The sequence below is a fragment of the Cibotium barometz genome, chromosome 40, assembly GCF_041138505.1.
Source record: "Cibotium barometz isolate CiBa-2024 chromosome 40, ASM4113850v1, whole genome shotgun sequence".
NCBI classification, from domain to species: domain Eukaryota; kingdom Viridiplantae; phylum Streptophyta; class Polypodiopsida; order Cyatheales; family Cibotiaceae; genus Cibotium; species Cibotium barometz.
In genome coordinates this window covers 12,003,203-12,023,973 of record NC_141085.1, presented here as the reverse complement: position 1 = coordinate 12,023,973, position 20,771 = coordinate 12,003,203, and the positions used below count along the sequence as shown (strand labels likewise).

Here is a 20,771-nt window from a genome sequence, read left to right as displayed (position 1 = left end):
TCTCTCTCTCTCTCTCATGCACACGTGCGCACACATACACATCCAATAAAGTTAGCGATGAATGTTGTCCTCACCTATATGACACAAACTCAACAAAGTGCTTTATGGTTTGTTTATTTTTTGTGCTTTTTGGATTTATGGGATATATGTATTTTTTATTTTTTGAAGATATATGTTTTTTTAAATTTTTAATTTTGAGGTTCTACATTCTTGTTTCGATTTGGTAGGCTTTAGGGCTTATGTTATTACCTAAAACAAACGTGCAAAGATTAAAATAATGTAAAGAACTCTTATACAAATACATTATATATGCACATGTAAAGTATTTTGCATGTAGCACTACTACCACACAGCTTTGGCAGCTCCTCAACACCAACTCCAAGCATGCAATATCTTAACAACAACTAAACACACATTAATACTCTCTCTCTCTCTCTCTCAACAAAATAAAACAAAACAAAATTAAACTAAAAACTTAGAAAAAACTAATTCTACTCTCTCTCTCTCCCCCCTTCCATTTTATAGTTATATACATTTTTCTCGTCAAATAAAACAACAAAAAATATTTTTTTCAACTAATTATACTCTCTCTCTCCCTCTTTGTCTCTCTCTCATTCGGTTTTTCTTTTAAAGCAAATTTTTTTCGTACTAATTCTTCTTCTTCTTCTTCTCTCTCTTTCTCTCTAAACAAAATAAAACAAAAAAGTAAATAATAATAATAATTCTACTCTCTCCCCAGAGTCTCTCTCTCTCTTTCCTTGGAGTGACCTCGCTCACATAAATAATCAAGCTCATTGCTATGCAAAAAGAAAGCTTTGCTCTGCTCTTTCTCTTGTTGAGATATTGAGCTCAACTAGTGCTGCGAACATTGATGACCTTTCTAGGTGCTAGCTTCTGTATTGGCTCGATTGGTGAGATTATGGGCGATATGCCACTAGAGTGGGATGTGACAGCCACTTTAGTGGATTAGAGTCATGGCATAGTTATAGCACCAACTCATGTAGTCGGGTTTACACTATAGACCGACCATTGTATGTTATAATAGGAGAATACTTTCCCTTACAATATGTTCTTTTATCTCTTTTCGTTATGGTTGTAGAGAAGATAAGAGATTAGAAGAAAATTCAACTATCCATTTCTCTTGTGTGCTTGTCTACTCTTAAAGTATGTACTTTTATCTCTTTATGTTATGGTTATAGAGAAGATAAGATATTAGAAGAAAATTCAAGTGCTTGTCTACTTTTGTGTGTGTGTGTGTGTGTGTGTGTGTGTGTGTGTGTGTGTGTGTTTGCTTGCAAGGAGCTCAAGCTCATCTCATCTCATCTCTCTCTGTCTCTCTCCCTGGGTTGACCTTGTGCGAATAATCAAGCTTGTTGGTGCGTACAATGGTGATGTTCTGCCTCCTCGAGCTCGCGGTTTGGTTTGGCACGCTCTCTTGGGAGTCTCATCTTCTTATGTGCTATTGCTTGACCCTCTTCCTACTTTGACGGATTGCTCTCATCACATGTTGAGCAAGGGGGAGTTGCCACGTGGCCGAGCAGGGAGGTGCCACATAGCAGCTCATCTAAGATAAGAAGAAGAAGGGAATAAGAAGACCTAAGACTCCCATGTGTGACGATAGTCAAAACTAAAGTAAGTAAAATGCAAGGCACACATCGCAAAGAAGCCTCTTGAGGCTTTTAAGACTTGGCAAATTCTTCCGGTGTTTTTCGAAATCAAGTGCTCTTGCCAAAAACCGGTAGTAAGAGTTCGAGTGCCTTCCTGAGGTCATGGGATCGAATGTGTCCTCGAAGGCACGATAGTGTGTTGTGGAGGCACGTAGTAGTAGGTAGTGTGTTTGTTGTGGTGTTCAATTCCAGTAAAAAAAAAGGAAACAAAGAAATTAGGCTCTCTCTCTCTCTCGCTCACTTCCACAGGTTATGAAGTGAACTCCGCCATGGCGATGACGATGCTGATGGGCCTGGCCACGGGCAGGGCTGCTCTCCTTCGCCTTGCGTTCCCTTCTACCCGTAATCGTTCATCTTGCGGATTATCATCCAAACCATCATCACCATCATCATCATCATGCAAGGTGCCCTCGCCCCCGCTCCTGGTGCGCTGCCTGTGCGGGGCCCCCGATACCCCCCGCGCTCCCGCCCGCCTCTTGCAGACCCGGCGCCTCCTGGATGAGTCGGAATCTCGAAGCTCCGGCCCCCGTGAGGAGGTCCCAAAGGTCTCTCTAGGTGCCGCTATCTCATTTCTTACTGTAACTAATCTTCTTCCATGTAGGTGCCTGCGAGCATGATGGTTAGTGAATTATGGAAAACTCACAGAAATCTTCAAGCAATGCCAGACATAAAGTTATGTTATTTTTTGAAGCAATGCTGCACATACTACATACACATGTACTTAAGTACTCATGCTAAACCTAGTACATACATACATTCACAAGTATCATGCTGTGCCTAATCACATATGTACCATACACCATGCACCCTGAAGCAATGTACACCTTACGTTTGTATGCTCCGCGTGTATATCGGTACATGATACGTGTATAAGTATGTCCCTCGAATCATGTATGTGTGTATGCCTCGAATCATGTATGTGTGTATGCCTCAAATCATGTATGTATGTGTGTATGTATGTACCTCTATGTGTTTCTATGTACGTGCGTGCATGTGTATACGCTTCATTGAAACAGTGAATACTGTAATTCATGTAAACATTTAAAGAATTCTGCTGGGCTTCCAATTTTTTCACACGAGGACCTTTTCTGTTGCAATGGAAGCATGTTCCAACCTGTAGTAACACATTGAACTTGGCACAGAACATGTAACAGTCAATTTTGCTAGAAGTGGAGGACCTGGAGGGCAAAATGTTAATAAAGGTATACATTTTCCCCCCTCCTTCCATCTTTGTCAAGCAAGGAATTGTTCCTCTCACCGTTTGTTTTGCAAAGCTTGTTCTCTAACATGTAGCTGCATGCAGTGAACACAAAAGTAGACATGCGATTTAATGTGGAGGCGGCAGACTGGTTACCCAACAGAATTAAGGAGAAGATTTTGCAAATGGTCCGTATAAAGCTTGGTGATGCGATTGTTAGTTATCTACAAACTTGACTATGATAACAAATCATTGAATTGTCAAATATGTCACCACTTTTTTACATTATTTGCTATATAAACAGTTGTCAAGTGCAAGTATTAAGGTGGAGAAAAAATGATTGTGCTCCAAGAGGGAGTGGGGTTCCTCCGTCTGTCCCCCCCTTTTTGGGCTTTGCTTTTTACAAAAAAGGAGGAAAGGGGAGCGCGCTATTTCCATTGGCCGTTCTTGGAGGGTGACTACATCCGGAAGGGGGGAGGGATTAAGAGAGAGAGAGAGAGTGGGCGTGGAAAGGGATGATGTACCAGGGAGCATGTATCTTGGAGTACTTAACAATTCAGTTAATTAACATGCAATAAACCACAATGATTATGCCACACACACACAAAAGATCTTAATACACCACATTGGGGGCGGAAGATGGCCTTACACCCCCCCCCTTCTTTTAGTATTTCATTACCAGTGTAGAATTTGCTTGTACAAGCTTTGTGGGTGCCCATGAAAACCCCAGCTGGCACACCTAGATTTCCAAGACCAAAATCAATAATAAAACAAGAAATTGATGATATCATTGTTGGTTTTCCAATGGATCCCCTTGCCGTTGACCTACCAAGCAAGAGATCCAAGGCTCGCCACTTGACAACATGGATCTCTGCTGTGCAGCAGCCTCTGTATCACCTGCTTGCTGAACCTGTTTCTGTTTAGGACAGCCTCTCCTTCTACTTGTTGCTATATGGCCTGTTTAGGGAAACCTCTCCATCTACCTGCTGCAGTTTAGGGGCTGTTTTGGCTCTGTTTTGGATTCCGGTGCTGCCCGCAGCCTGAGGGTTTATGTGCTATGTTCAAAATTTGAAGAACACAATTTCAAGATTTTGAACAGCTGGTCCATGTGTTGGAGAAGTTGTGGGAGCTATCCAAACTGATTGGAGAAATCTTTGAAGACCTTTGGGTGGTGTTGAAGTTGTCCATGCTGATAGGAGAGCTAATTTGAAGACTTGAAGGCAAGGGAGGCCATTGATAGAGCTACAGAGAACCACGTTAAGAGGATGGAGGAGAGGCTGGCCAAAACAGGTCGTACACCAAGGAGCTGATTTAGAGGCTGCCCAAAACAGGCCGTTCAGCAAGAGGTGGGGTCTGTATAAGGTGGAGAGAAGAGAGAGGCCAAGAGGTCTTGCACTCCCTTGGTAGCCCTCCTGACTACCGCGTGGATACCTCCATAACTCATAAGTGCCCCTAAGGTCACTTTTATAGCAATAACTTGGCTATTATTGGCCCTTGCTTTATTTATAAGCTTTTAGTCATTTTTAGTCCTAGGCTATTGATTATAAGCTCTTAGCCAATCTAGACCATAGTTGCATGAAACGGAAACGGTAACGGCAATGGCCAGCCTCTAGGAAACGGCAACGGCTTAAAACTAGGAAACGGAGACGGCATGGTATTTTCTCATTTCCGTTGCTCATTTTGACATGGTATCGGAGCCCAGGTGGCTTGAAGCTTTGGAGATGGTGAGAGCATTCGGGACTGCTGCGCTTGGTGCTGATCGGAGTATTTTTGGGCTGTACGGGACGTGGAGAAGAAGGTAGAAGGTGGCATCACTGTTGGACAGCCACCTTGCATTGAGGTGGGGCCTCTTCTTCATATTTTTTTTCCCACCCACCCTCCCTTCACAAGGCAGATTTGCTCGAGATGGCAGAGAAACATGTGAAGACCCCCACTCTCTCGACGTTCCCGATGGACCGACAGTTGGACGGGAACAACTATGGCAGCTGGAAGGTAATTATGGAGTCTGTCTTGGAGTCTTATGATTTAGCTGATTTCATTGTGGTTGGAGTTCCAAGGCCAAAGTTGGAGGAGGAGGAGCTTTCACTATGCTCCAAGAAAGAGCGGGAGGCCTAGGCACAGTTGTAACTTGTGGGATCGTGTCAATGCCCGTGTTCATTCTTTCATCTTCCTTAATTGCACACCCCAAGTGATCAACCACATCAAACACATGACGCTGGCTCGAGGGATTTGATAGCACTTAGCTTCTTTGTACAATCAGGCATCGCCTATGAAGACGATTTCCTTGGAAGTGCATATGCGAGTGTTTAATATTACAAAGTCTTCGACGATGCGAGAGCACATCAACAAACTCCAGGCTCTTCAGCAGGAGGTTCTTCAGGCTGGGAAGGAGATATCATCAGAGGACATGGCCATCACCTTGTTGTCTCATTTATCCCCTCAATACTCAGCTTTCTATTCTTCTTTGATCACCGGTGGGAGGCTCAGTACCATTACATGGGAGGAGCTTGTGCCAATGGTTTTGGACCAGGAAGAGCGGTTTCTGAACCCTCCAGAGGACGGAGGTTCTGAGGCTTTGTTTGGCCAGCGGTCGAAAGGCCATAACAACAATAACAACAAGGGCAAAGGGAAGTCTTCCAGGCGGAGTCTTCTGAGAAGAAGCTCGACTCAGAGCGTGATGCTTTGAAGGCCGAGCAGACCTGTAACCGTCGTGGCTAGAAGGGTCATTATTGAAAGAAATGTTCTCAACGGAGCACCGAGAAAGGTGTTGGACACTGGAGCTTCATCTTCTTAGAGCAGGGAGGCGGTTAGTCTCACTGTTGAACGCTGGAGATACTCGGGAGTGGATTCTAGACAGTGGTGCTTCCACGCACATACTTCTTCTCGAGAGTTGTTACATGATCTTCGGTAGAGGGGGGAAGCATTCCTCCCGGGTTCTTTATGTCCCATCTCTCGGCTTTCATCTTTTGTCAGTGCATGAGGTTTGCAAGAATGTCATGCGGGTGGAGATTGATGAGCATTTTGTTGGTATCTGGGACAAAGCGATAGGCCTGGTTGTTTGGGAAGGTGGAGTGGAGAATGGGATTTACAGACTCTCATCACTCTCTTCTCGTACAGGTACTCAACACGGTGATTGTGACATTTTCATTTTGGCCACTTGAATGTGGATGTGCTGCAGCGGGCTTTCCGGGATTAGATGGTGGATGGCTTGCCAGATGTTGGCAGCAAGCAAGGACATTGCAGTTCTTGCATTCGTGGGAAGCGGCATAGGGAGTCTTTTCCGAAGCAAGCTACTAGGCGGGCTTTGAAACCACTGGAGTTGAGGCCACTATTGGAGAAAGTGTCCTAAGCGGAATATCGAGAAGAGTGTTGATTCTTCAGCTGCAGCTGCAAAGACTCCCACCTTTGTTCACTTCGAGATTTTGGACACAGATGCTTCATCTTCTTCGAGCGAGGATGTAGTTGGCTTCACCGCCAGGGATATAGTTGGGAGTGGATTCTTGGTAGTGGTGCTTCCAGGCACATGACTCTTTCCCGTGAGTTCTTACAGGATCTTAAACGGCAGTCAGGTTGCATTTTCATTGGCGACAATTCCACTATACCGATTCATAGTGAGGGTAGGATGGAGATTATTCCCGATGGCAAAGGGGGGAAGCATTCCTCGTGTTCTTTACGTTCCAACACTTGGTTTTCATCTCTTGTCAGTGCACGAGGTTTGCAAGATTGGCTTCTGGGTGGAGTTTGAGGAGCATTCTGTTGCTCTACGGGACAGAGAAACAAGCCAGGTTGTTTGGGAAGGCGGAGTGGAGAACGGTATCTATAAACTCTCAGCACTCTCTTCTCTGACAAGCACTTAGATCGGTGACTTGTGGCACTTCCGTTTTGGCCATTTGAATATGGATGCGTTGCGGCGCGCTTTTCAGGACCAGATGGTGGATGGCTTGCCAAATGTTGGCAGCAGGCAAGGACGTTGTAGTTCTTGCCTTCGTGGTAAGCAGCACAGGGAATCTTTTCCAAAGCAGGCTTCTAGGCAGGCTTCGAAACCTTTGGAGTTGGTACACACTGACTTGTGTGGACCTATGCAGACCCCATCCTTGGGAGGTTCTTTGTATTTTATGCTGCTGCTTGATGATTGTAGCAAATTTACATGGGTTTATTTCCTTTCTTCCCAGAAGGACCTTTTGCTCGGTTCAAGGAGTGGCATGTGATGGTGGAGAAAGAGCCTGGATTGCAGATAAAGACTCTTCGGGTTGACAAAGGAGGAGAGTTTTCTTCCAATGCGTTTGTGCGGTTTTGTGCGGAACATGGCATCAAGCGGAAGCTGGCCAATACAAGTTCGCCTTCAGAGAATGGAGTGGTTGAGCATAAGAACCGTACTGTGGTGGAGATGGCAAGGACGATGTTGGAGCATCGTGATATTCCTCGTCCACTTTGGGGAGAGGCTGTTGCTATGATTGTCCATATCCTCAACCGATCTCCGACGACTTCAGTACCAAAGATGACTCCATTTGAGGCTTATTTTGGCAGGGAACCAGATGTCTCCCATTTCTGTGTGTTTGGGAGTGATGCCTGTGTGCACATTCCAAAGAAGCAGAGGGGGAAGCTTGACTCAAAGTCCCAGAAGCTTGTATTTGTGGGATATAACTCTCTTTCCAAAGGATACAAGTTGTATGACCCGGAGCGGAACGAGGTTGTTGTCAGCAGAGATGTTGTCTTTGATGAGCATGTTCCGGCTTCCACTGTTGATGAGCCGCCACTTCTTGGAGACCCAGATGAGTCTGATGATGATTCCCAATCTATTATTCCAGCTGGACAGCCTCAGTCAGTTGTAGAGGTTGAGCTCGTGGGTGGAGTTGAGCCCCCGCAGCAGCAGGAGGCTCCGCGTTCTATTCGAGTATCCAGGTGGTTGTCAGCCACCCTTCGGGAGTCAGGTGTTATGGAGCTTACCTCCAAGTGGACCACAGAGGATGGACCTCAAAGATCGCATAGAGGTCGTGACAACTGTGGCACGAGCATGCACGTAACATTCCCTCCTGCTAAACTTGATGACAAGGTGGACACTCTATCATCCTTCCTCCCTGTACTACTGACTTTGACCTTCTACTTTAACTGTCTTTGACTTTAATTTTTTGTTTGGACACCGTCACTCCTGATCTCCACTTCCAAGTCTTGCTAAAGAACCGAGCATCTGTTCCAGTGTTGTCCCCATGCCTTCTTTTCTCTTATCCTTAACACAACAGTGGGTCACCTGTCGGAATTGATCATGCCTATTGCTAGGCCTTGGAAACTATTTTGAGAGCTTAATGATATATTGGTTATGCGTACACTTAGTGAATGCTTCCTCTGGCTTCGCCTGTTGTTTGCAGACCACTCCATCTGCTACACCTTGCTACATTCTTCTACTGGAATTTTGCACCTCCCTTGGGACTATGTTATGTGGGCCGAGCCTCAATGCTATGATACCAATGTTGCATGCGCGGAAGCCTTGTTGTATTGAGCCACATCCCTACGCTTGATTAAGAACAAGATGCTGATTTAAACATGATTAAGACAGAGGAGAGAGAAGAAGAGAGAGAGAGAGAGATTGGTGTCAAGGTTTTCTTTGTATTATATGGTACAAAAAGGTGGCTGAATGTATGTACATGACTGAGCCCTAGGTCAGCCCCAAAGGCGTGATGCCTTGGTCTTTCACATGACTTCTATAGATGACTTATATTCTGAAATGACGAATGAACTTGATTACCTATGTTGAATTATGACTTGTGCATTATATATAATGCTGGAGTGCTGGTCGTCTAGGAGAACTATTGTTGGCCAGCTCTTGGACAAATATTTAGGGATTTAATCCCATAAAATACAGCTCTTTGCTACCCATGCTGCTGACCATCTCCTGATGCTAGGCCGACTAGCTGCCTAAGTCCCTTGTTGGGCAGCCAATTGTTGTTTGGGTTGCCAACTGGGCACTTATGCTCCTCCATAATGCTCATGATGATGATGATGGTGCTGATACTGATGCTGATGACGCTTCTGATGAAGATGATGCTAATGATGATACTTGAGGATGACCTACATGCTATCCTAACTGATGGTTAATCAGGGATTAAGACTGTTCATGCTGGAGATTAGCCATGGCACGGGCGAGCATATAACATTCCCTCCTGCTAAACTTGATGACAGGGTGGACACTCTGTCATCCTTCCTCCCTAGACTACTTACCGACTTTGACCTTCTACTTTAACTGTTTTTGACTTTAAATGATATTTTTTTGTCTGGACACCTTCACTCCTGATCTCCACTTGCAAGTCTTATTGAAGAACTGAGCATCTGTTCCACTGTTGTCCCCATGCCTTCTTTTTTCCCTTACCCTTAACACAATGGTGGCTCACTTGCCGAAACTGATCATGCCTGTTGCTAGGCCTTTGGAACTGTTCTGAGAGCTTAATGTACTGGTTCTGTGTACATACCCTCAAGGAATGCTTCCTTTGGCTTCGCCTGTTGTAGACCACTCCATTTGCTACCCGGTTGCATTCCTCTACTGGAATTGTGCACCTCCCTTGGGACTATGCTTAGTGGGCTGAGCCTAAATGTTGTGATACCAATGTTGCATGCGTAGAAGCCTTGTTGTATTGATCCACATACCTAAGCTTGATTAAGAACAAGATGCTGATTTAAACATGATTAAGACATAGGAGAGAAGAAGAGAGAGAGAGATTGGTGTCACGGTTTTCTTTGTATATATGGTGCAAAATGTATGTACATGACTGAGCCCTAGGTCAGCCCCAAAGGGGTGACCCCTTGGCCTTTCACATGACTTCTACTCATGACTTATATTCTGAAATGATGAATGAACTTGATTGCCTTTGCTGAATTATGACTTGTGCTTATATATACTGCTGGAGTGCTGGTCGCCTAGGAGAACTGCTGTCGGCCAGCTCTTGGACAAATATTTAGGGGTTTAATCCCATAAAATACTGCGCTTTGCTGCCCGTGCTGTTGACCATCTCCTGATGCTAGGCTGACTAGCTGCCTAAGTCCCCTGCTGGCAGCCAACTGCTGTTGGGGCTGCCGACTGGGCACTTATGCTCTTCCGTAATGCTGGTGATGATGATGATGATGGTGCTGATACTGATGCCGATGATGCTTCTGATGAAGATGATGCTGATGATGATACTTGATGATGACCTACATGCTGTCCTAACTGATGGTTAATGAGGGATTAAGACTGTTCATGCTGGAGATTAGCCATGGCACGGGCGTGCACGTGACAGCGAGTCTGATTGGCTCTATGGTTGGGTGGTGAGCTAGATGCCAGTGTCTTTGTGTTTCCATGTTTTGCTTAATTGCAGGGTCTATGAGCTTGGGGACTTTACAGTAGGGCTAGTTGAGCAGCCCTACCGAAGCCTGAGTCGTCATGACCATCTAGGGCTGGTCAGCCAGGGTCGGCCACTCTACAACTGCCCGAATTCGCATGGGTCTGCCTGGGTCTGTCCAACTCAGACGGGTGGCTGCCCCAGGGTGTGGGCTGGCAGTTGGACCATCCAGAGGGGTGCCACAAGCATTGGGGAGGCAAGAAGTATCAGCAGTATTCCATTTGGTGATAATAAGGAAGAAAGAGGTGGCCTTTTGTAAATTAAGGCAGTCTTTTGATAAGTTAGTTTTTCTAGTGGACAGGTAATTGGATTTAGGCAGCAAGAAAATAACTGAATCAATCAGCCACACGTGCCGGCAGTGGATCCCTGAGGCCAGCCTTCCCTGTTCTCCCCCCTCCCCCTCCCCCTCCCCCTCCTCCCTCTTCCCTCGTGCCCCCTCTCCTCATCTGGAGGTATAGAAGTAGAGAGGCAAAATTAACAAAATGACTCCATGGTAATTAGTTGAATCAATGAACATGCAGGAAAAGAACCGTATCAACAGTGAAGGCGAATTGGTCATCTCCTCAACAAAGACCAGGACACAGAAGTAAGACTTGATTTCTTTGTTGCAGGTGGGCCTTTTAAATATGCATGTGTAGTGCCTGAATTTTGTAACTCTAAGTGCTATGTTTGATTTGAATGCTGCATGCAACAGGGGTAACATTGAAGATGCACTATCAAAGCTTCAGGTAATGCTTTAAAGCTACACTGCAATTTTCTGCTAAATCAACCTTGGGTTATGTCTAAAAGACATGTAGATGAGCGCAGGCTTTGATTGACGCAGCTGCATATGTTCCGCCGCCACCTTCAGAGAAGACAAAAAATAAAATAAATAAATTGTAAGTCCATTTGGCTTGACTTAAGCATGTGCATTTAAATTTGTTTGTTAACATGGTAAACTTCCCATAATGCAAGGGGCTGTGCCTCAAAAATTGTCTTAGGACTAAGGGGTTGCTTCCTTGGGGGCTTGGTCTTCATCTGGTGCTGCTGTCCTTGCGTGTTGGCTTTGTGCGCACATGGCCTACCCTTGTGGAACTTTGGCTTGCCTAGCGGGGCTCTTGCTCGGTACTCTAGCTTTGCTGTTGCGCTGTTTCTGTTGCAATCATGTGGGGTCTAGGAGAACTGTTATAAAGCTTGAAGCAAAAAATTTCTTAACATCCTATCATTCAACATGTCACCGTATTTCTAGCAACCCAAGGTTATTACAAACACACAGAGGAAGAAAAAAACATGATTTATGGAAGGCCAAAATGGAATAAAAGACCAAAGAAGTAGAACTGATGCACTCTGTAATCTCAGGTTGCCTAGAGACGCTATTGCAAGTGTAAGATCCCTCCAAGATCTCCTAAACACAAGCAACAAGGATTAGTACTATACAGAAGGGGGTGGAGGCTAGCTCACCATACTCCCATTAAAAGTGTCTTATGTTAGTGAGTTGGCTACCAACTCTACCAAACGTAATAATAATGTCCAACTATGTGTGTTCACACAATAACCCAATAACTCTGTCCACACTGGGTTGCTCTATGGGCGTGGCAAGTGTGCACATGACACCTCCCAACTGTACGTTTGGACCCTAGAGCCAGAGGCTAAGGCTCACTCCCATCTGCCAAGTCCATGGCGGGAGTCTTTGGTCTAGGCTCATACCCATTGTCAACAATATAATAATAATAATTCCACAAGTCACTTTTATAGTGGTTACTGCTGCTATAAATAACCAACTAGTCATAAATATCTAGTAACTATGGTTTTACTAATAATCCACCTTAGCCCCCTGTATCAGCCTGCTTTCCCTGATCCCAAGGTTCCCCTAACTCTATCATATTAGGCCACTAATCCCAAGGATTAGCGTTAGATACATAACAAAAACAAAGAAATGAAAAATGAAAGAGTATCGTGCTATAAAATCACTTGAATTTTTGTGAGTTCAGGCGAGATTCTATAGTGCTAAGACTGCAAGCTTACTCTTTGTTTACAAAGGTGGCATGGGTCTAGATGCTTAACCCTCCATGTATCATGAATTATGATATCTATCTGAGATCTGGATGTGTCTTGGCTGCTCATGATTGGTGACTCCTCTTGACCCTTTATGATCCCCTTTGGGAACTGTCTCCAAGTAATTTGGATTTGCCGCTACAAGTTACGTAGAATGTGTGGAGATTCGTCTTCTATGGATGGGCCTCAATCTGAGCGTGGATTGGGTGGTCTTGTGGGCTGGTACCAGCCTTCTGCCTGCATGTGTGCTTGGCAAGAGTCTCATTATGTCTATCAATTTCATGCAAGTTGAGGGATACGCATCTCTGGTCCTCCAAACTTGATGACTCTCCATGGAGCAAATATTGCGCAAGCACCCCTGAATATCAAGAGCAGCGCCCTCATGTCTATGCATGCATAGAAAGTCTATGAGATGTGATTCAATTCTTGTCCATGAAGTATATTACGCAGAAGAAGATATGGCAAGTTTGGAAATAATCTGAACTTTCCATTGGTATATAATTGCTGGACCCTCATGGCAAGTGTGCTTCAGACTTTGTCTTGTTTTGCTGAGTTTGGTTGAACTCCATCTGTGTACAATGGTGGAAGAAAGTTTTCTAGAGAATCTATCAGCTCAGCTAGCCATTTTGCTGTCATACTCACTCCCTTCTACAGGCCCCTTCCACACAGCCGAACAACCACCTGCACGTACTGGACTTACTCATATTATACCAGTGTTAACTCAAGGTTAACACGGACCACTGACAAGCTTAATGGAAGTGTGCATTGGTCACAAGTGGAGATGAGGCATCTACAAGGAGTCCAAAGCATGCACAAGCAGTGCAGAGTCACTAAAGGATGTACACACATAATGGGGACTACCTAAAAGATCCTTGTCCACCCTCACTTATGTGTTGCCCGTCTAAGCAGAAATTAAAAACTTGTTTCAATCATTGTATTTCCCGCATAATTGCGCTTAATGATGTACTCAAGGAATGACCGAGATAAGTGAAAGAGCCAACATCCACCCAATGTGTCCTTAGACTAGCCTAGATAAGGTTAGTCTAAGCACACAATCAGGCCCAAAAGGGTAGCCCAAATGCGACAATCAGGCCCAAAAAGGCCCTCATTAAAAGGCCTAAAAAGGCCTTTCTGTAGGTCGGCTAGGCTGGCCAATAGGGCCAGCTGACCTGGTTGGGTGGGGGGGCAGCGCTATATAAAGCATGTGGGTTGCCCTTCCTTCAATTATCTTCATCAATCAGCATTCAGCACGGCCTACTCCTTTACCATCCAACATTCAGCAGCGGCACTCTGCCCCATAGTATCCTGCAGCGCAACCCTGCCCCCATGTCATCAATCATCCAGTATTCAGCAGGGCAGCCCCCTCCATCAATTGGGTCACAGCCCTGCTCCTTCTGCAGCCACCCTGCCCTCTGGTAGTCTTGCATTTTGCAGGTCCTGCTCAGCACCCATTCAGTAGCAGGCCTACGTTCGCAGCCCTATATACCACTCAGAGTGCCACCACAGTCTCCGACGCGAGCCTTTGTCCTCGACCGTGCTTTTGCTCTGACTTTGTCCTTAACTGCATCGCCGGTCTACTTCCTCAGGGTCACTTCATCAGTGCCTCACACAGAGGCCCTCTTGTACTGGATTACATTCACCATTTTACATATATTCATTCATCCATTTCATGCTGTGTAGATTTGCTTTGATTTCTCGCACATCAAGTTCTTTCCTCCTTTTGCCCTCACATGGCATCAGAGCTATCGTGAGCAAAGGGAAGGAAGACCTTCATCTCTAGGTGCTCCTTTTGAGGAAGAACGTATCGTTATGGTCACTCTCAATGATCACACTCCTCTCTTTCTTAGCTCTAGAAATTTGTTCTAGTCAGGGTTTAGACTTCTTATGTTGTCTCCTTTCTCGCTTCTTTTGTCCTTTGGAACACTTCGTAGAAGCGTGCGAGATCTCGAGACACTGTCTTTTGAGCTATGAAGAGCCTTGGCCTGGGCTCGTGTGAGGACCATTGCATAAGCGAACACCAAAAAGCTTTTTTCTCTCAAAGCACTTAGCATGTTCAATTGGGGGGTGGGTCCTTGATCATTGCTGGGGGGAGGTTGATCAGGGCAATCTTGAATGATGTGAGTTATGCCACAACTTAGATACCATCGTGACAATGTTGAGATGCTTTTGGCAACTTCTGCTGAGACCTTGGCTATTAGCCACCTGTCCAGCCGTTCTTCGTAGTTTACTGCGTGTTTGGCATTCTCTCAGGCGTGCCTCATTCACCCATAGGCCACTCTTACATAGGAGATTGAGCGACAGCCTATCCTCACAAGAGAGACGCTTTCGGGCACATGATTGGTGAGCAATTTAACATCTCTTGTGCTTGTTGGGATGCAGGTCCTGCTCGCTATGTGCGGACTTGGAGGTATACATTCAGCAACATATCCGACCTTGATCTTGCCCAGCATGTTGGAGGTCTCACTTCCGTGCATGCTGGACAGACTGAGATGGATGAGGCTATTCGTTTACAGTGGCTGTTCAGATTGGATCATCACATTGAGGGGGATTCCAAGCCCTTTTGCCAGGCCCAATTCTCATCGACAAGAATTCCTCTCATGGTTACTAGAGGAGTTGCTGGTTATGGCACCTCTTACTTCCGGGTCGGTGACAGAGGCCAGTTACACAGGATTGATCCTCCTTTAGTCCCAGCGATTGATGGCAGCAGATTAGGGTTGTTGCCTCTCGCGGCAAGGAGTGGTTTGTTGACCCTGTGTTGATCGATTCCAGTTTATGTGAGTACAAACTGTGACTGTGGGAGAACCGACCTTTGGCAGACTTAGATTGGGATCCAGGTGTGTGGTTTTGGCCTCCATTACGGCAAGGCCAAGAGCCGGTTCCCTTCTTTCAGTACAGTGCCAAGATTGGGCGTCGCGCATTGCTAAGACAGTCCACACACCCCCCTTCTAGAGCCCCTCATTGGCATGCAGAGGGGATTTCTCTGGCTTTCTTGGACAGATTTTGGAGGCAGCTTTGGGATTCGTGGAGACCACACAGGATGACTTACTTTATGTGGATGTTGGCACATGCTGGTCTACCAGTGGGCAGTTGGCTAGTGCAAATGGGCATTCTTGGCACATGCTCAATTTGCTCAGATGGGGCCTGGAGACGACTCATCATTGTCTGTGGTCGTGCCAGTCCTCTCGGATGGTGTGGATAGGTGTTTTTCAGCGTCTCTGACGGATTGCTCCGGATCTCGGTTACATTACTTGGGGTGCATTTTGTTGGTTGCAGCCAAATTTGGTAGGCCGGCATCTTGGATACGAGGCTACTCCGGATGATTTAGTTCTCCACATTGAGCATGGGATCTCTGCTCGCATGTTTTTTTCTGATCTCTCTCATCATGTCTTCATTCTCAGGAATCATCGCTTAGAGACCTTTAGTATCATAGGTGCTATTACTGGCTGGTGCATTCGGAGGGCCAGATGTTGCCACACTCTTGGAGGAGAATCTTCTTCCACTCATCACAAATATTTGGTCGGATACTTACACACACTTCGTGGTGAATGGGACTATTTGATGACTCTCTCCTCTCGGTCTGGTGAGTAGCAGAGAGAACATTTCTTGGACACTTGGAGTCATCACCAGATTTACTTTCACTTGCAGGGCAGTACCCCAAGATGGAAGTACATTCCTCCACAATGGTTTATGTCCTGCATCTCTTATCTCCCTCCTTGAGATTTTGTATAGGCTTTGTTTTTTGGCATAAAATTTTGCCTTTGAGTGTGGTTGGTCGCACTTGTGTACTTTTTGACGCTTTAGCGCGTGTTTGTATGAGATCTTGTCAGTCCTGTTTTAGAAAAAAATAAAAATAAAAATGCATCAAATCTTGCATGGACGACCACGATAGATTCTGGCTAGCAGCTCACCTCCCTGCCATAGGTTTCCTAGTAGACCAACCCGAGCTTGAGGTCTGGATTGCCATGAGTGAAGACATACCCCACCTGGGGTGACTTGTGGCCCTGGTATCCAATGCTTCTGGCAGATGTCTCTGGCCATGGATTCCATAATAATCATAATTGAGCTCTAGCCTTGAATGATATTAGCTCTCAGTCCTATGTTTGGTCGTTTTTCCTTTTTAGCCACTAGTCTGCTTTTAATGTGATCCGTCCAAACCTCATCCTTGCTAGCCCCAGCCTCTTGCCTAGGGTCCAATCATGGTTAGTTAGTACGAAAGGTACGATACGGTACGGTACGATAAAATACGGTACTAATTGGTACCTTAAAATTTTTTGAGGTACGGTACGATATTAGTACGTTTTTTTAAAAAAAATACTTCCTAAACTTAAAAATTGTAGTCAAGAAGTTACAAAATAGTAGAACCATAAACATAATGTCATCATGCCATTAGATTACAAAATTGCTACAAAAGGATAGGCCAAAAACTCATGGCATGGGCGACCGCCAACATGCGTACATACATGATACTACATACTACAATACATCATCGATGGGCTAGAAGGAGATAGATGCCCAATGCCTAGAGAGCTATAACATATCAAAAGTCTACATCATCACCAACATCTGCATGATCATCAACATGATCACTACTAGAGTGTCCATCAAGAGAGTTCTCTGAAGAGGACTCTTCGAAGGTGGACGAGACACTCTGGGGATCATTCTCGCTAAGTAGGTTGCCATCATCATCAAACAAGGGCTCTCTAGGCAGTGGGGTATCATCATGAGGGGGCAATGGAATATCATCATGAAGGCGGGGATTGGAGCTCGAGGATCCCCGCCTCACATATGTGCGAAGGCCACCCTTTGCCGATGCCGAAGGCGGAGGCCTATGAACTCCAACTGCTCGGGCCCCCGTCCATGCTGACTCCTGGTGCTGCGAGTATCTGCTGCCACAAGCTCACTATAGAGCTCCATGAAGATTGCCTCGTCCTCCTCATCAGGCAATATGATCGCTTGCCTAATATGGCAATGGCAAGTGCACACGCTGACAAACAGCTCCCTATAGGCTGCAAATGGCGATGAATGGCTCTCTAGAAGACTGAAATTGCTCCACGCAACAGCAACAGCAACAGCAACAGCAACAGCAACAGCAACAGCAACAACAACGACGACGACGACGACGACGACAACAACAACCCCCCCCCCCCAAAAAAAAAATAAAAAAAAATCTCATACGGTATCGTACGAATCCGTACCGTACAGCAAGTACGTACGATTTCAGTCGTACGACGTACGGAACTAAGCCTAGGTCCAATCGAGACCCCCAAGCCCAGCTAAGCTCTAACCTTATTGGCTTACTTTGCTAAGCTCTAACCTTATTGGCCCTAGCAGTCTTGCTCTTTTTTTTTTTGAATCACGTTGATTGTGTTTAATCAAGTTCAAAGCTAAGTGTTCCAAAATCCATGCTCCCTGGTTATAGGATCCAATGAATAAAATTATATAACTATAATATGAATGGGAGATATGGCCTGGTGATTGCGGCATATTTGCATTCCATTCTGGTACTCAACCTTGTGATCCCCATACAGCCTGTATGCATTATGTGTACACGATTGTTTTCAATATACCATATTATTTATTTATTCTAATTGAAGTGCCGAACTTAATGTACCTTATCAGTACTTTCTGTACCCGTATTGAACAATATTGTACATATCATACCTAATGTACCACCTTGGAGTGAGGCCATATGGGCATCCCATTAAATAGTAGTCTTGGACTGTTCCCATCTTAAGAAAGTCAAATAGATCCTCTTTGAAATTCAACATTTAACTTTCTGGCTATTCCAACATCAAAATCTTGTCATGGTGAGAGAACTTCCATCTTTGCAATGTGCGTGTTCAGGCCATGCTATCTTTTGCAAACTGCATGTAGACTCGTTGAGCCTTCAATTTGTGTTTCGCGTAATGAAGCCAGCTACCTCATCATTGTTTAACCTAGAGAAAGTAGATGCATATCTTGCAGGGTGACGAATATCAGATTTAATTAAATATTATTCATCTTAGTTTTTTTCCTTAACCTTACAGTTGCCTTGACGCATGTGATTTGTGAATTTCAGGGCAAGAATTGAGAACGAGAGGAGATTAGATTCCAAGAAAAAAGCCTCCTTAAAGAAGGCTGGCCGAAGAGGTGGCTGGGATTAACGCCAGGGATAAGGTGTTTTGATTGAAGGGGTTTTAAGGTGTATTAGAGGGCAATCCTGACATCATAACTTGGTCTGTAGTTGTTGAACGATGTCATGAAAGGTCCTGATGATGTGCTCCTCAAAGCCTATTTGAATGTTGATGTCAGTTGCCCTTTGTTGTTATAAGCGCTGGCATCAGATTGCCTCGGGAGGGATGCAGAAATAGGTTATGTTATAAGCCAGGTGTTGGAGTATGTTTGGTTCAAGTCTTGATCCATTTCTGGCATGTTAAAACATGTTTTTTTTTTTGGTTATGTAATAGCCTCATTAAAAAAGCGTGATAAGATTTGGGATATGGTCTTTCCGCCATATGCAAAAATTTCAGTACCAACTCATTATGGTACATCATGCATCTCGGTTTTTCACATTGTATGCTATAACTAGAGATTAACTGGCCGTTGACATATGCTTTAAAAAGGGGGATTTATGATGGTTGTAAGATGGTGAATTACTTCATCGATGTTAGGATTCATTTCTTGTTCCCACTCAATCTCACTTAAAAGTCTTTGCCAAGACTTACCTTACTATTAAAATTCAAATTCTTACAAAGAGATCATGTCAAGGAGGAAGGGCTAAAGTTGTTGATTGATGGTTTTGCACAGCGACTTTGTAGGTGGTAGTGAGCCAAGGTTGTTTGGTCTTTTCTTATGGCAATCTCCTCTCTACCCTTTCCTAGTAGATGAGGCCTTGCAAGAGCCTCTTTGACATGTTGACCATTGTTGACTTATGGAGTGGTTAGCATGCCCTCCTTTCTAATGGTGACCTCGTCCGTGTAGTTGTTGAGTTGGAAAGGTGTGGATGGTCCAAGAGACCCCATGAAGTCGGCAACTGATGTAAGTGGTATGGTTCAGGATTTATCTGCAGTTGGAGGCAGGTCAAAGTGGTGGGAAGCTTTGGGTAGTCCTCATTGTAGGCATCATGTCAAGGCGGCATCGAAAGTGATAGGCAATGTAGAGTTTCTTCATGCCAAATCTTCATTGGTTATGAAAGTAGCATGGACATGTGAACACTAGGTAGTCCGAAGAAGCAATCTGCACCCTGTGATCAGCGGAGTAACGGCCAGGACCACTATGGAATGATTTGCATGGGTAGACTCAAGACAACATGAGGGTATATCTGGATGTCATAGCGCGATGTTAAGAGATGAGGCTTCTTTGTGGCGAATATATCGATCAGGGTGATGGTGAATTGGAGTCAAAACAAAGGTTACATGGATGGAAGCTCGTTAGAGGTACCAACAAGGTTGAGGATTCTCCAAGTGATGGGTTGTAGCATGGGCCAGGCTTGTGCCCCCCCATCCAAAGATGCATTTGGAGGGTTAGCATTGACGAGGTTAGTTGCAGGTGCATGTCTTTGTATGTGTCGTGGGATGCGAGAAGTGAAGAAATTGTGATGCCTTTAATGACATGTAAATGACGTGCATAGGCAATGGGGGGAAGGTGTGCCCGTGTGTGAGTACTTCTTCAACATGAAGACTTCTCCAACTCAACTGCTTTCTTCGAGTCTCTCTGTTACATTCTTCAACATCTGCTTGACATCTCGTTTCTTGGGGAGTCAAGAACCTTAGATTGTTGATGCATGGGAGCTGGCTTTGCCCATAGTTGCAATGGACCTGGGCAGCCTCTGTGGCTCAAGGAGTTTCGTGTTAAGGAGCATTTTGGATATAGGCAATGTGGATCGATGGGTGGTGGGATTAAAGAAAAGGCCATGTACGGTTTCTATTGATTTGAGGAAGGTCCAAGTGATGGGTCTTACATGGGCCAGGCTTGCACTTGCCATGGTTCCCCATCGAGAGAGATACTAGGACGACTGTCAACGATGAGGTTCAATGCAATTGTATGAACGATGAGTCAATTGAGAACAATAGAGATAAGAGAATTATCTTGAATAACCTCATCAATATTGATCAGCTATTCCCACAAATGCTTGACACGGGTCAGAAATGCATCCATAGATTCACCCTCTATTAGATGCTCCAAGTCGAGCTTTTTTTGAAGATAGGCAACTCGGGCTTCATTACGGATCTGATAGAGGCAAGGACATCCCATGCACTCTTAGAAGGGAAACATGATCAGAGGAACAAAACGAAAGTTGATGTAGAATCAACAAGTTTGATGTTGATGTGGAGTCAACGGGTTTGAAGGTGATGTGGCGTAAGAAGGTCCGAAGTTGACATGGAGACAGTGGATCCGCATCAACAGACATGTAATCTAACTCTGTTGAAAGTAAGTGTGGCATCAGAAGATCCGAAGCTGGCATGGATAGATCGGCATTGGCAGACGTGTAATTTGACTCTGCTGAAAGTAAACTCGACCAAC

General features: G+C 45.0%; 1 protein-coding gene across 1 annotated transcript; it reads left to right on the top strand.

Annotated features, from left to right (window-relative positions):
- Nucleotides 1-1,851: 1,851 nt before the first annotated feature.
- On the top strand, nucleotides 1,852-18,647 carry LOC147615208 (Class I peptide chain release factor). The gene is made up of 7 exons (XM_086779238.1): nucleotides 1,852-2,222; nucleotides 2,810-2,869; nucleotides 2,971-3,053; nucleotides 10,757-10,821; nucleotides 10,930-10,963; nucleotides 11,043-11,113; nucleotides 18,328-18,647. The coding sequence occupies exons 1-7, from the start codon at nucleotides 1,937-1,939 to the stop codon at nucleotides 18,410-18,412; spliced, it is 684 nt and encodes a 227-aa protein (XP_086635364.1). The 5' UTR covers nucleotides 1,852-1,936; the 3' UTR covers nucleotides 18,413-18,647.
- Nucleotides 18,648-20,771: the final 2,124 nt, after the last annotated feature.

What these genes read in the sequence shown, in the direction of transcription:
- LOC147615208 (XM_086779238.1), top strand. Translation starts at nt 1,937, where the DNA reads ATGGCGATGACGATGCTGATGGGCCTGGCCACGGGCAGGGCTGCTCTC. An exon ending in GGTCCCAAAGGTCTCTCTAG is followed by an intron (nt 2,223 to 2,809) that starts GTGCCGCTATCT and finishes AACTTGGCACAG; the next exon opens with AACATGTAACAGTCAATTTT. An exon ending in ACAAAGACCAGGACACAGAA is followed by an intron (nt 10,822 to 10,929) that starts GTAAGACTTGAT and finishes TGCATGCAACAG; the next exon opens with GGGTAACATTGAAGATGCAC.